Source organism: Convolutriloba macropyga, chromosome 11, assembly GCF_964194025.1.
Source record: "Convolutriloba macropyga chromosome 11, txConMacr16.3, whole genome shotgun sequence".
Classification (NCBI taxonomy): domain Eukaryota; kingdom Metazoa; phylum Xenacoelomorpha; order Acoela; family Convolutidae; genus Convolutriloba; species Convolutriloba macropyga.
Window position 1 is genome coordinate 52,449,922 of NC_134478.1, and position 14,809 is coordinate 52,464,730.

Genomic DNA, 14,809 nt, shown 5'->3' on the forward strand with positions numbered 1-14,809 from the left:
GGGCTAAATGGGACTAAGAAGTTCAATAGTGGGCTTCAAATAACCACATTAGAGGTTAACATATACCACTATTAAGACTTAAAAGTAAAAAATGGCACCAGTTTCGGCGCACTTTTCATTTGATTTTTAGCATTAAATTGCCGCCAATTGAGTTCAGCTGCTTTTTGTGATTGAGGGAGAATTTTAGATCACGCGAAACGCAAAAAGTCAAGGGCGTAAAAGTGACTCGAAAAGTCAAAATTGTCAAGCAAAAATTTTGCATAAAAAAAGACACACGTTTACAATAATTGCTATGAACTTCGTTCAATAGCAATTAAAAGCATGTTTAGACACTAAAATCCTTAAGAGCCATATCTAAAAAATGAATCCCACAAATTGAGTAATTTAGAGAAAATAGGCCAATGAGAACTGTTATTATTGATATTAAGTGATAAGACCACAAAAGCAATAAAAAAGGTTAAACCTCAAAAATACACAATATTTTTTTAAAACATGCAGCGTCAGACACATAAAAACCACTAACCATAAACTCGAATGAAGGATTCAGAAAAATGTATCTAGGGCCATCCAGAACACATTTGTGACATATTACCATAACTCAAGAGAAAAAACTGCCGCAAGTCAAATGCCCGCACATGACAAAAAAGTCCATCTCGAAAATCGAGAACTTCAAACACCAAATTCTCGCTCCTTTTTAAAGATAGTTTTGAACAAAATCGCCTCGTAAACCTACAGGGCTCTTTTGCTCCCTTTACTACTACGACGTGAGAAATCATCACGCCAATTTGACTTCTCAATGATATCAAAAATTGAAATTGTACAGATCTTAAAAAAAGCTGCCCAATAAAAGAGCGCCAAAAATAGCATTTGAGAGGCTGATGGCGGTTATTAAACATAACCCAATAACGTCAGACGTTTTGCTCTCAGAAAACTGGCGAGGGATTGGCTTTGGTAATAGCTAGTAACTTGCAACTTAAGCTCATTATCTTTAATGAGTAGGGGGCGACAAAAAGTGAAGGGTCCCACCTTCTACACCTCCTTCCATATTTTGAATTTATACCTCTTCAGCTGATTCTACTTAAAGCTCCAAGAGCTGCTAAAGGACTTGACGCTCTTGAGCTTTAATAGTTAAATTACAACAAGAAATTAAACAACAGGGCAATTTAAGATCAGTTGAATTAATTCAACTGAAACCATGCCTTTGCCTAGAAATGTCTAAACGTTTGCTGCACCCAAATTAGTTCTACGTCCAATCTCTGCTGCATTAAAAAAAAACGAGACAAAAACTACGCTGTCCATCTCACAAAAGCATTTATTAAAACTTGGCCACAAAAACTAATATTTCCGTGTTCAATTGAGCCCAGAGTCACAACAGCTGTCATGTAAAACATATTTGGAAAAATATGTGAATTTGATTGATCATTCATATACATTTACCTGCCAAAGATAAAGTCAGATTTTAAAATGATGCTAAGATGACACAAAATGTTTAAAGTTTTTCTCATTCACCGCCTTACAGTAAAACATAAATGTGGCGAAAATACGAGAGACGATAAAGAAGCTACAAATAAATTGATACAAACTATATCCATATATCTTCAACAACGGATTCTCAAAATCCAAGTTTTAAAAGATACAACAACTTCACCAACCACAAGCGGCTCTCGATTCAATATGTTGAACATATTCCCTATCGTTTCTTCGTATACATCTAACTCAGCTTGCCTTCTTTCAGTAATTTTTTCTGCTTCATTCTTCGATTTTGGAACCAAATTTTGACTTGTGTCTCGTTAAGAGTCAAGGATGTAGCGATTTCGATTCTCCGTGCTCGTGTCAAATATCTGTTAAAATGGAACTCTTTCTCCAGTTCTGTAAGTTGTTTGTTTGTGAAGTTCGTTCTTCCGCCTCTGGTCTGTACCCCTGGTCCTAAGTGACAACCGGCTGCGGTGAGGTGAGCTCCCACAGCACTGGCGTGGTACTGACTCAAAGACGCACTTTTGGTCCCTGGAACAAACAGCAATATAAAAAAATGTCTCAAGAAGGATAGCATTATTTTAAAAAATAGCCGGCAGATAGACTGCCAGAAAATAGCTGTGGTAGCTTCGTAGAACTTTACTCTCAAAACACAAATGAAAAAAAATAGACAAACTATTTCCGCAAATGAAAATCTCCCCAAAAAATGAGACAAAATGATTTAAAGCAAGCGTCACATCACAGTTCGTAGCAAAAAAGTAACCAAAAACTAAGATAAGGCCCTAATAGCTGCACTCAGCTATCACTATAGCAGCGATTAAAAAAAACTGATGAAAATTATATCGAACTAAGTTACAGAGTCAGACAACTTCGGGTACTAGGATAGGTACTAACGACCCTCGTCGCGTGCTGCCAAATAGCAGATTTCACAACTTCTTGATTAAACTGAGATGTTTTGAGACACATTTTTCTGACATTTTTTAGTGTATTGCTCGAACACAACCGAATAGAACCAAATGCCAAAATCCTCAGTTTGGATCTATTTTTCTCATGAGATCAATTCACAACTAAATGACATAACTTTTTCACATTGAACCGAAATGGCAAACCAATAAGGAACAATTCATAAAACTCGAAAATTCAAGATGAATTAATTCACTTTTCGTTTTTTACAGGAAAGTTTAGTTGCTAGGTTTTTACAATTCCTATTAAGGAACATGCCTTAAGTTATGGGATGATAAGTTGAATGGTAACAACTTAGGTATCTTATAACTTATTTAAGTTATTATCATAATGTATGACTAAACTAGTTCACTCTGGTTTTTTCTTCTGCAGGAAAATTTAGTTGCAATGCTTGAAACATCCCTAACAGGAAAAGAAGATCTTGTGTTATATCGCATTTTAGCCCTATGAAGGCCCAAACCTAACTCCCAGAAATACATGAACAAAATAGAATATAATTCTGTGTCAAAAAGGCGGAGACAGGCACGTCTTACCTAACACAAGCAGCAGTTGTTACAATCTAACTCAAACTGTTTGACTATTTTCAATTCCAACTTGCATTCAATCTGGGACAAACTACAACAAAGTAATCAAATCTGCTGCCGACAAAGCCCAAAACAATCAGTCCAATCAATAACTAATTACCTAAGATCAACATTGTAACAAAGTCGGGGTCAGTTATGTTTAATTTCCCCACCGACTAGAAGTTGGACCAGCCCTCTTTGCCCATGGCAGTAATACATGTAGCCTCATCCTGTTATCTCTGTAGTATACTTAATTGCAGTTGTTATTGAGTGCAAACAGTTAAAAAGAGGAGCAGCTTTATATATCCACGTAGACATTTATTCAACACCTTGAGAATCAGGGTTGATCATTTATTGCCAGGGTACTAATCTAATAATCTGATTGATATGATAAACTATTTTTATTCCAAACGCTCCTGTAAGACTCAGAAACATCACAATGCATAGCCCAACATGCAAGCTTAGCTCTAGTTTTCATCAAAAATGTAGACAAGTCAACATGGCTATTTCTGTCACTTGATTTCATCTTCTACTGTCAACATCTTCTCTCGGAACAAAAAAACATACAGCTGAAAATTTTGCTAATTTCAAATGATCATAGAAAAGCAATGAAAACCGGCGATGTGTCATTTAGCTCTTTTACAGTGGACACGCCTCGAGGAAAAAGTTGAAACTTTTTGACTCGGGCTGGTGGTTTCAGTTCATAATAGGTGGGCTAGTGATTTCAATTGCTAAGCTTTAGAAGGAGAATTAAAGATTATCAACATAATCGAGTTAAATCGAGCAATGAAATTACTATCGATGAAGATTTGATTTTATTCTGATATCACGGACTGATGGTCAAGACATAATCAGGACAAGACTTGACTTAGACTTGACAAGTCTTGAAACGTCTTCACAGGTCTTAAGACTTCAGATAAGACGTGATCAGTACTGAAGACGTGTATTTCACGGGAGAAGTACTGATCAAGACCTGAAATTCGTTCCGGGATTATTTCAAACTTCAGAACAAAAAATCAACCCCACTACGCGAAATTCAAAAACAAAAGGCAACTTTGATCACATGAAAATCGATATCTGGAGAGAAATTCTTCAATGAATCAAACCAACAAGACAATTCGGAGACTAAGACAACATGAATCCTAAAAACTTCATTCAAGACCAATTGATGGTCGTTTCAGATCTTCAAAAACTGATATTAAGAATGTCTGTAAAACCTCCGCAAAATAGAGACAAATGCGATAAAGCGTAAAAAAGTCGCGACTTAATTACATACCCGGCTGATAGTTCGAAAAAAATAAGATTGCATCGCCGGGAAAAACAGAGCGGCAAAAAATACCGTAATTCAATTTTTATTGATCGGATTAAGCGGCAGAATCGCCAGCGTGGGAGTTTGGCTTTGAGATTTATACTGCCTTCCAAGAAGCAGCGGGAAACAAGACCTTCTAGAACTACGAGATACTACTAATATTTAGGAGTCTTAATTAAAAAAAAAAGGGCTGCAAACAAACCGGGCCACCATTATCATCAGCAACCGGGCAGTTTCAACTTCTCGTTGCTTACTCTTTCTATCTTTTTGCTGAACGATCTTATTAAAATTGCCACGACCCAGAACCGTCCCGTTATATTCCCTATTAATGATAAATTGGATGTTCTTAATGTTTGAATTATTGACACTATGCATTTTTGAAAAAAAATGCATTTACAACAAGGCAGCTTGGTAATGTGCGATGGCACATAAGGTTCCGACCCCGCCCATCCACAATTTTGGCATAATTGTCAACCAAATGAGGAACAGATAGAAAAACCCAAAAATTATTTTTTGCGAATCCCAAAAAAGTCCAAGTCTTTTTCAAAAAATTCTGTATCAACGATAAGATAGCCTCCAAAGCAAATAACTCAATGGAGTAAAAGTTGATGCATTAGATTGCTGTAATATGACAATATTAAGAAAGCGAGTCAAGACGAACAGCAAAATCAAACAACAACAACAACAAACATTAATTACATCAAAAAATTTATGTCCCTCTTAAAAACAAAATTTAATAACAAAGTCAACATACCGTCAGATAAACCTAAAACTAAACAAAAATAAGTTATAAATCACCAGAAAACATATGCGACCAGTCCATAAAAAGGTTTGGTAACAATTATACAAAAAAGAACAAAAACAGTAAAGTAAAAAAATTAATTTATTTTTTGAAACAGTTAACTTCAAAGTAATAAATACCATTAGGAATCAATTAATATTACCACAAATTTACGATTACCACTGTTTCTATAGAAGGGCATTAGGACCTGTTCTTATTCATTTTTTAAAGCGGCTAAAAAGAACAACAAAGAACAAACAAAATTTCAATTGAAACTTGCCAGAAAACGCTGTCAAAACCGTCAAGCCAAATTTTGGCACTAAAAATATATTTGATTGCGCCTTTTTCAAACAGCTATAATGTAGTACGTGGCCATTCATTAGTAAGACTAGGTCACAAGTAGACAAAAAAGCGAAGTGCTAAAGTATGTAATACTTTAAATTTTTTTTTCGAAAAAAATTACATTCAATGTCATGAAAGGCATTAATTACAAAAAGAGCTATTTAAATAGGGTCGTTTATTCATGGAAAAGAAGCCCTCGAGACCTGTAATTATCCAGAATATTTCTTGCATCTACAAAAAGAACGTCAAATATGACAAAAATCAAATTAATTTACTTTTTTTTGTGAAAAACCGGTGCCGAAGCCAGCAAGGTCATAACAAATTCTTTTAAAAAAAAGATTTTGGGACACCAATCCCTCTTATTCCCTTGACACCAATAATTTCATATTTGACCTGTAATTAAATAACGAGATTAGGCAACAAAAGGAAACATAAAAAGAACAAAATTGCGAAGTTAAAATGTTTTTTCTTTAAATACTGGAAAACGATTGTTTTCAAAGTCATGAAAGCCATCAGCTATCTACTAATATCAGAATATCCGTTCTTCTATTCTTCCATGAAAAGCCAATGAAAGCTATCACTATACAGGAAATTTCATACGACCGAAATGACAAAGTATAAATGACAGTTAGAGACAAAATTAAAAAATTCAATTGATTTCTTCAAGAAAGAGGCGTCGAGGCCGTTAAAACGATGATGTATATCTTTCAGGATTTTAATATGTTCAATTGTGCCTTATTCTGAATGCTAATAAGGTGACATGAGAACTGTCAATAATGTGATAATGTGACAAAATTAGAAAACGTGAAAAACTGGCAAATATCAAAACAAACAAAAATCTGAAATCTTGTAGTATCAAAGCCAGAAAACAATAACTTCAGGCTTGAAACTGCAACCGAGAATAAATGTTAAATCAATAGAAAGAAGAAGCAGTCTTTCTTTGCTGACACTAAGCTGGAAGTCGATCAAATTAAGAAAAAAATAAAGGAAAATTTAATTAAGCCATTATTTATTGAAAAGTCAATTATTTTTTAAAAAAGAAACGACCATAAACCTTCAATTAAAAAACTAAATGCATTAGCTTGGAGCTGCTTAGCAATCGAATTGGTTGGACCTATCACTCCTGAGCTTTGATTTGATATGTTCTGTTCTTTATTATTAAAAAAAAGTCCATTTTTAAAATAAAAAAGACCGACTGATTACAACCCGATTTTTTTGGATTGTAACAGTCCAAGAATGGCCCAAAACTAGCCCTGCTAATACTTATCGTCCGTTAGGAACAATTGATTTTTCGAATGTTGTAGATATAGATAATTTGTTAGTTGAAAACTCAAAATAAATTCTGCATTTTTGATAATCAACGAGTAAAGTTAGCAAAAAACGGCAAAGTTTTAACTACAGTGCACTCTCAGCGGACTCTGAAGTAGAAATAGCCCCCCTCTGAGTCTACAAAGATTGTATGAGTGTTGTTTGGGGGTGTACTGTCGGCAAATTTAATCAAAGTGGACTAAAGTAGCTTATTTCGTGCTGTTTTTGATGAAAAAGGCTAAATTTTGAAATGTTTATCCAGATTTTTTGACCAAAAAAGTTAAATCAAAACAATCAACAATGCTTGTTCGTCTTCAAAAATAAAATCAACGACACTATTCTTAAAAATTATAACAAATTTTAGCAAAATTGACGAAAATTCAGGCAAAAATTCCGGAAAATGTGAATAAAAACAACGTGAATTCACTCTTCTTTTCTCAGAAGTTTAAACCTCGATAACTCCCTGTAGAAAACGAAAATTAAAAAATCTTTTTAATTCCATATTCTACGCTGGACGAGCTTTCTAATGATACCAGTCTCAACTCTCTACGATGAATATATCGAGCGGCGAAAATTCACGGAACAAAAAAAAACCCATTTGAGTATATAGTTCCTCCCCCCTCAAGAGGGTCGGAACAATTAACGCAGTTCCCCTTATGCAATCAGATCATTTCCAAATCAAGTAATAAGTGTTGATTAGGTCATTACTTGGGCGGAAAATTGCCCATAAGATTCCGTTTACTGTACCAGTATATAATAAAAAATGATCGAGTATACAAATTCAATTTAATTTCCTCAAATTTAACGATAATTACCGAAGAACATGCGACTCTTGGTTTTCGCATTCGCAATCAATTCTTCTTAAAATCAGGCTATGAACTTGAGGAACATTTGGCCACAAATGCGAGAATGATCCCACTAGAAGCTTTCACAGAGGGAGTCTAATGAGGGCTACAATGATGTTTTGATAGTAGCCCAAATGACAAACAAGGTGCAATTCGCCCGCAAACAAAAGGGACCAAAATGATACTACAATTTGCTATCATTGATATTATCGCACAAAAACAACACAAAGTCAACAATGCATGTTGAGGTGCGGTGAGGCAACAAATACGTGATCAACCGCAACACATCATATCACTTTCACTATGTCAAGAGAGAGTTGGACATTGAATAAACACAAAATCAAGAAGTCAAACATACTGGCCAACTTTTAAGTGAGAGCCAGCGAGTACGAAGGAGTCCATAAAACCAACAAAGTGACGATAATAGACATATAGAGATACACAAACATGCTCTCTATCTCCACTGCAAAATTGTTAATTGTCAATAGGTGTGCTGGCCTGTCTCTACACCGAATCAGCAACATAGTCGAAAAATTTACAAGCTCAAAACTTGCCGTGCATTACATTGACATTTTACGCAAAATCGGGAGTTTCCACAAGCTTTGCAGCTGTTTTATATTTGTTAATCAATCTACAGAGAGAATTTAAACAATTATGCAGGAACAAAAAAAACTAGAACAGAAAAACAAATGACATTTGAAATTCTTTTGCCCGCCTTTCAGCAGCTTAGAGGTCAAATTTTTACGCCTACAAGCGCACGTTCTATTTTAAATATGAAAACGTGCTGTATGACCAGTATATAATTTTTAACTGGGGTTATGAAGGTCACTGAAGATCCTAGTTTTCATAATAGATTGTGTTCCCTTTTACACAATTCTGTTTGTAAACGTAATGAAGGTTTTCAAACGAAAAAAAGCCAGTGATAACATTCGAATACATCGATTGCAAACCATTAAATTTTACTGATATTATTGGTGCTGCAAATTATCTACACAAAGAAAAAAAAACTCAACGAACCCGAACATTTAAATCATTTTCTGCAATAGGCCAATTCTGCAACTTGCAAAGTCGACCAAACGTCAGTCAAACTGAATGAACCCAAAATCCAACAACTCAACATTGCTACCCAGTGGTGGATAGTTGTGCTAAGTTAGCAAGCGGTTCTTGATCTAACCGACCGATGGCTACTATCAATTCTAGTTTTCTCTCTCTCTCTCTCTCTATCACTTGTCTTTGTTAACTTTGATATTACACCTGGCGCCACAGAGCCATCACACTGGGATGCATTTCAAACAAGATTCTTTCATGTCAAGTTTGAATTGAGAACCCCCGATCAAACAAGACCCGGACAATTCACTTATCGCTAGTCTGGAAAAGCTGGCTCCCTTCATAGAGCAACGGTTAAACACAAGACAAACAGTTATTGCTATGATCAATATCAACAATGCTTTATCTCAACTCAAACCACAATCCTAAAAACGTCGTCGCTGTCACAAACTGATCAACTCAATTCACGGTTTATCATGTCATGTAATTTATCTACATTTTAGATTGACGAAATTTACACTTCGTCGGTCTTAGAATTAATGTATATTCGAAGGCGTTTCTCCAAGGCCCAAAATAGAAAACAGTTTCGCAAACTTCCAGTTTTGAGAAATAACAGTTAAGAAACAATAGAGTTGTTATGTTCCATTCCCTGGCCCGATAGGATTAATTTTGCAAAAAAAACAGCAAACGCTCAAATTTGCTCAATATCTTTGAGAAAATATCCCAGGACTATGACATAAATAAGTTTGAAAAATCATTCGGTTTTTCCTAAACAGAACTTTTAAAATCGACATTTTACTTTTATGGAAAAAAATATTTTCATATTTTTGTATTTCTACATTCTTCAGCAAGGTTTTTTAAAAATCAAAAGCCGTCCTTTTAGATAGAAATTATACCTCTACAGAAATTTTTTTTTTACATTTTTACAAGATAAGCTTTAAGGAATGGAAAAAATCTCGATTTTGTTTACAGTTATTTTCAAAGCTGAATGAAGATGTTATTTTATTGACTCGATTACAGCTGCTAAGCTCACTATCCTTTACATGCTGGGCTCATAAAAAGCACACCACAATCACAAAAACACCTTAAAAACAATTCTTATTAACCAGCAGCAAAACTGTAAAGCAGTCTTGAAAAGATCAACACGATTTATATCGGTAATATCGAGTATTACAACCGTTCTAGTATCACTATTAGTAAAAAGTAGTTATAATAAAAGGATAACATTGCGATAGAGAGAAAGAGAAAGCGACATCATAAAAATTTGAAGCACAATAAAAAGAACAGTTGATCTTGTAGCATTTTATGGGGTGTGCATTAACGCACTACTGCACACTATAGCGAACCAGGTGATAGAGAACGGGGGGTACAACTGGGCCGAGGGGAAGCGAGGGGGGAAGTTGAAAGGTTTTATGGAGAGAGAAAGAGCTAGGGCTCCTCTCTTTGGCCCCATTGAATTCAACCTCGGCACGCATGGCACCGCACACTCACACCTGAAGCACTATTCTAAAGAGGCATGGTTGAGTAAACAGAGATAAAGCATAAAACACTCTGGTTGAGAGCAAAAGAGAGAAAATCTAAACAATAACACAAAAGATGAACAAACAACAGATAAAGTCTGCTATGAAAAACAGTTCTCCGCAATGGTATAAAAAACAGGGAAAATTACGGAAAACACTAATTAATGTGCAGTAATTCATGATTACTCGTTAAGGGTAACGAAAGATTTGAATTTAGGTATTAGATAAAAGGTATTAAATAAGAAAAGTGTCAAGCTTCAGCCCTCGAGCAGAAACTTCGTCATTTTCGCGTCATCAAAGTCATCACCCTGAAAGGGTGAACATTTCAGAACCCATTCAATTGTTTTCACTTCCGAAACTCAAACATTTGGAAACCATTCAAAACCAAAACAAAAACGATCCGGAAAGAATTGAAATTACTTACATAGTCAAACAAATTATTGAAAAACATTAATGAAAAATCCGCCGGTAAAAATTGCACAACAAAATCAAGAACGACAACAAAAATTGCTTCTAATTTCGTAAGAGAGCAATTAAAAATTTTCACAGAAGTTCACCAACAGAAGACAAAAGAGGAGAAAAGGATCTGTTTGTCCAATAGAGGACAAAAGAAAAAAACTTAGACTACGGCAACAAAGTCTTCTCTATTTCATTGTATTGCAGCTGCTGCGAGGTTAACACATATTTAGCTGCAAAATAAAAAGAGCTTTTACTTACAATCATGCAAACTCACGCACAATTGCAAAAGATCAGACGTTTCAGATCAAAACATTGATGCACAATAAAAGCGGAACGAATGGCTCTCGTGAAGGGCTCAGCTCCTGACTGTAGCCGGCTTCAGCATTGCGGATAGTAGCTTGGATAACTTCACTAAGGCGCTTTAAAAGATGTCAAAGCTCATTATTGACAACTTAGTGATTGAAATTGAAAAAAGAACAAACGCGCGATTTTCATTTAAATTTTAGTGGGGAACTGCAGCCATTTGAAATCAGCGCCTTACGATTGCAAATGAGGGCACAATTATTTCACACAAAACTCAAGGAGTCAAATCAGTCAAAATACGGTTGGCATAAAAACGTCATAGACACGAATGCAACGATTGCTTCAAACTTCTTTCTAGAGCAATTATTTCGTTCAAATTAAGCAATAAATTGTACAGTCTAAAATTTCCCCAGTGGCCAAGATATTGCACATCGCTGTCACGATACATACAGAAACACAGAACATAGTTCAAACAATGCTAAATAAATTTAACATTTCCATTCAAAAATTCTGACTAACTGAAAATCAAACAAAACTTCAACAAAATCAACTGCAATTAAAACACATATTGGTTCCGAGACCTTTAAAATTTGTTTTAACCGTTGGCTGCAGTTTCTCAAACGGTTGTCACGATACAAGTTTAACAAAGGGCAGCATCTGGCAGTACATCACCTTGAAGCGATCGAAAAACAAAAATATTTTAAAACAGTTTCCATGAGACTTGATACTTAAATTTAAAAAAAATAACCGGAATTGATTGAAATACAAACAATTTCAGTAATCCAGACTAATTAATACTTATAAAAAAAGAGCTGAGTTTTGTTTACAGATTGATCAAAACTATTAATCGTTAATTCTTTAGCCAGTCATCATCATCATCTTTTGGCGAAATTTTGAGAACCAATGCGTATGCTGCAATCAATGCGTAAACAGATCTGCGGAATATAAATTCCGGCGTAAAGCCACAACTACTGAACTGATCCAGAAATTTTTTTAACTGCCAGCTTACTCGCGACTACAAAAGGCTTTTACATTTAGAAACATTGGTCATCCAAATGATGAGGATCATGAGTCTGACTTCCCATTCAGAATATGCCCATTAAAACAATTGCCACAACTGAGATGTCCAATTGCTAAAAAAAATATTTTAATTACCAGCAACCAATGGTAGGTAATTTATGGTAGATAATTAAAAATATCACAAGAAAGAAAGTTACGGACGTCTGCGATACGCATAAAGAGACAAAACTTACATATATGTTGAGGTTGGTTCCGTCGCACTTTCATCCAGGCAAACTGGGGCGACATTGCAGCAGATACAGCTCCAGCACTTGCAGCATGCGCAGCAGCAGCGGCGGCGGGAGAGACGTTGGCAGTTGATATGGTTGACGCCGATCCCACCGCATGTCCGTGAGGATGAGGAGTTGCAGCCAACATCTCCGTTTTCGGATCTCCTGCTCCTCCGATTAATGGACCGGGTGCTGATCCTGGACTCATTTTCCTAACATCCGGCAATCCTTGCGAACTCTTCATGTATTCGGGTTCTCCTAGATGCTGAATGGCTGTAGGGTAACCAGTACCGTCCGGTGACGTATCGTGGTGGGTCCCAGCTGAATGTTGAGTGGGATACAGTCCATTAGGGTTGTTATTGCAAATATTGGCGAAGTTGGATTGCTTAAGCTCATCCATGTAGTCATAAACAGGACTTGAATGTGCATTGTACTTAGCAACAGGCGACGTCGTATGTTCCGAATGGTTCCCGCTATGTGGGGTGGTTTGTTGACTTGAATGTTCTTCGGAACTAAGGGACGATGGCCCGTTACCTGCGATGTTGCAGCTGACATTGATATTGACCGCGGCTGTGGGTGGGTGCGCGTGGGATCCGGGCGCATTAATCGAGTTCCTCTGCGCCATGTAGTTTGAGAGGACGTTGTTAGCATATGGTCCCTGTCCCGCGTGACCGTTGGGATTCCCAGACGGGTAGGAGTAGTACTGTTGGGGATTGTTGGGGAAGAAATACTCGTGTAAAATTGTGTTCGAGGGGTAGAGCAGCTCGGAGGTGACATACGCACTCGCGGATCCGAAGTCATAGTTGGCTGATTTGGAGTACGGTTGGGATGCAACGGTATCTTGTTGTGATAAGTACGAAGAAGGGGTGCTGTTCAAATTGTACGACGGATTAGTCGACGAATGAAAGTTTCCGAAACTTGAGGATCCCTGCGCAGACCCGTTAACAGATGTGTAGATATTATAATTTGAGTTCGAACTATTCGAGTTATGATACGTTTGATAATAACTAGGAGATAAATTATAACTTTGTGAGTTAGTAAAATTTGACAATATTGGTTTATGGACTGTCTGTGAGTTGTCGTTGTAGGCTGACGGTTCAACTTTCAAACCCGAGTTGATGGAGTCATTTAGGGTCAACTCGTTCATACAACTTTGCTCTGTTTGGAAGTTCTGGGCACAGGGTGTCGGGGTGCCATTGGGCGTTAACTTGGGCGTAGGGTACGCGACGATGTGTGAATTGTTTGGGATGTTGTTATTGTTGTTGTTTTGTTGTTGTGTTTGCTGAGTTGTGATTGAAGAGTTTGACACGTCAATTGGGGAAATTTGGGAAGCGTAATGATTACCAGTGTTGCTGCTGTTGTTTACAATTGAGGTCGCCGAATTGTAATCCATTTGGGGAGGAGTGGAAAGGGATAAATGAAAAACAAATCGAATTGTAATTATAATTTGTTTGTTTGGTTGTTTGCTGTTATGTGCAGCAACAGCAGCGCAACAATTAGAAGAAATCAATTCAAATAATTAAATCGATATTTAATGCGATCAGCATCAATTCTCAATCAGGAGCATTCTCATTGACACCGATTACAATTTGCAATTATTCCAACAAACAATCTAGCTTGCAACATTCACAAAATGATTTTACACCTCTTACTAACTCTCTTTCTTAGCCCAACCAAATCAAATCCAATAGAATTTCAAGATTTATACTAGCAATGTATCTATATATCCTTATATCACCCCTCCTGATAACAGTAGTACTATTACTGGTTATATAGATTCTACTTAGCATATAGATATCACCTTTCTCGTATCATCATTTCACATCAAAGACATCACTACAAGGTATTGGCCAATCAGAACGTTCCAAATCTGTCAGCCAATCAGATTCACGCTTAACAGCTACAGGATAAAAAGCCGCAATTTTATCACTACAGATAAAAGAAATACCTGTAGGATTATAAATTGTTTATTTAACAAGTACAACACTGGACTTTGCTAAAATAACAAACTATAGCAACACTTGAAAATGATACGTAGGGCAAACAAATACGAGCCCAAGAAAACTTCGCTCATACATGCCACACAGTAAAGATAGATAAACAATTATCCAACAAGTTCCAAGAACAAAGACCAGATTTCAACATAAGTATCATTTGTAAACAGAGGAAAAGTGACTGCCGAGAACTCTTTCATTTTTGATTTAATCGTTGGAAATCAGATTTAATCTTTAGCAAAAACTGCATTCGTTTAAAAAGGTTACCTAAACTTATCTTCTACCCCTTGTTCTATGCTATCTACGCCAAGAAGCTATAATAATAGCTTGCCAGAAAAAAATAAATTAAGTACTGCTGTATACAGCCACGATAGCAAATTATTGCAATTGTGAGAACCAAGCAAAAAATTGAGTTCAACATCACCATTTCAAATTAAAGCTTTGAAACGCCGACTCATTTCCTTTTCTAGACGAAGTCGAAAACAGTTGCTTATTAAAGCATTCAACGTTTGGAGTCATTTCCCAAAATGGCATCAAGAACTCACTGATCAATCATAATGCCAGCAAATAAGAGAAAGATTCTATTTGCCGAATTTGAAAAAAGATCCCCGAA

General features: G+C 36.2%; 1 protein-coding gene across 1 annotated transcript; it reads right to left on the minus strand.

Annotated features, from left to right (window-relative positions):
• Positions 1-1,221: 1,221 nt before the first annotated feature.
• On the minus strand, positions 1,222-14,415 carry LOC142349209 (uncharacterized). Its single transcript, XM_075400621.1, has 2 exons — positions 12,167-14,415; positions 1,222-2,004 (listed from the first exon to the last, which is right to left on the minus strand). Exons 1-2 carry the CDS (start codon positions 13,593-13,595, stop codon positions 1,712-1,714), a joined length of 1,722 nt encoding a protein of 573 aa, XP_075256736.1. The 5' UTR covers positions 13,596-14,415; the 3' UTR covers positions 1,222-1,711.
• Between the last annotated feature and the right edge of the window lie 394 nt (positions 14,416-14,809).

Bases quoted from the DNA above. Each gene is read 5' to 3' on its own strand.
- LOC142349209 (XM_075400621.1), bottom strand. From the start codon at position 13,595: ATGGATTACAATTCGGCGACCTCAATTGTAAACAACAGCAGCAACACT. The intron at 2,005-12,166 runs GTAAGTTTTGTC...TGTTTGTTCCAG, and splicing joins GAACCAACCTCAACATATAT to GGACCAAAAGTGCGTCTTTG.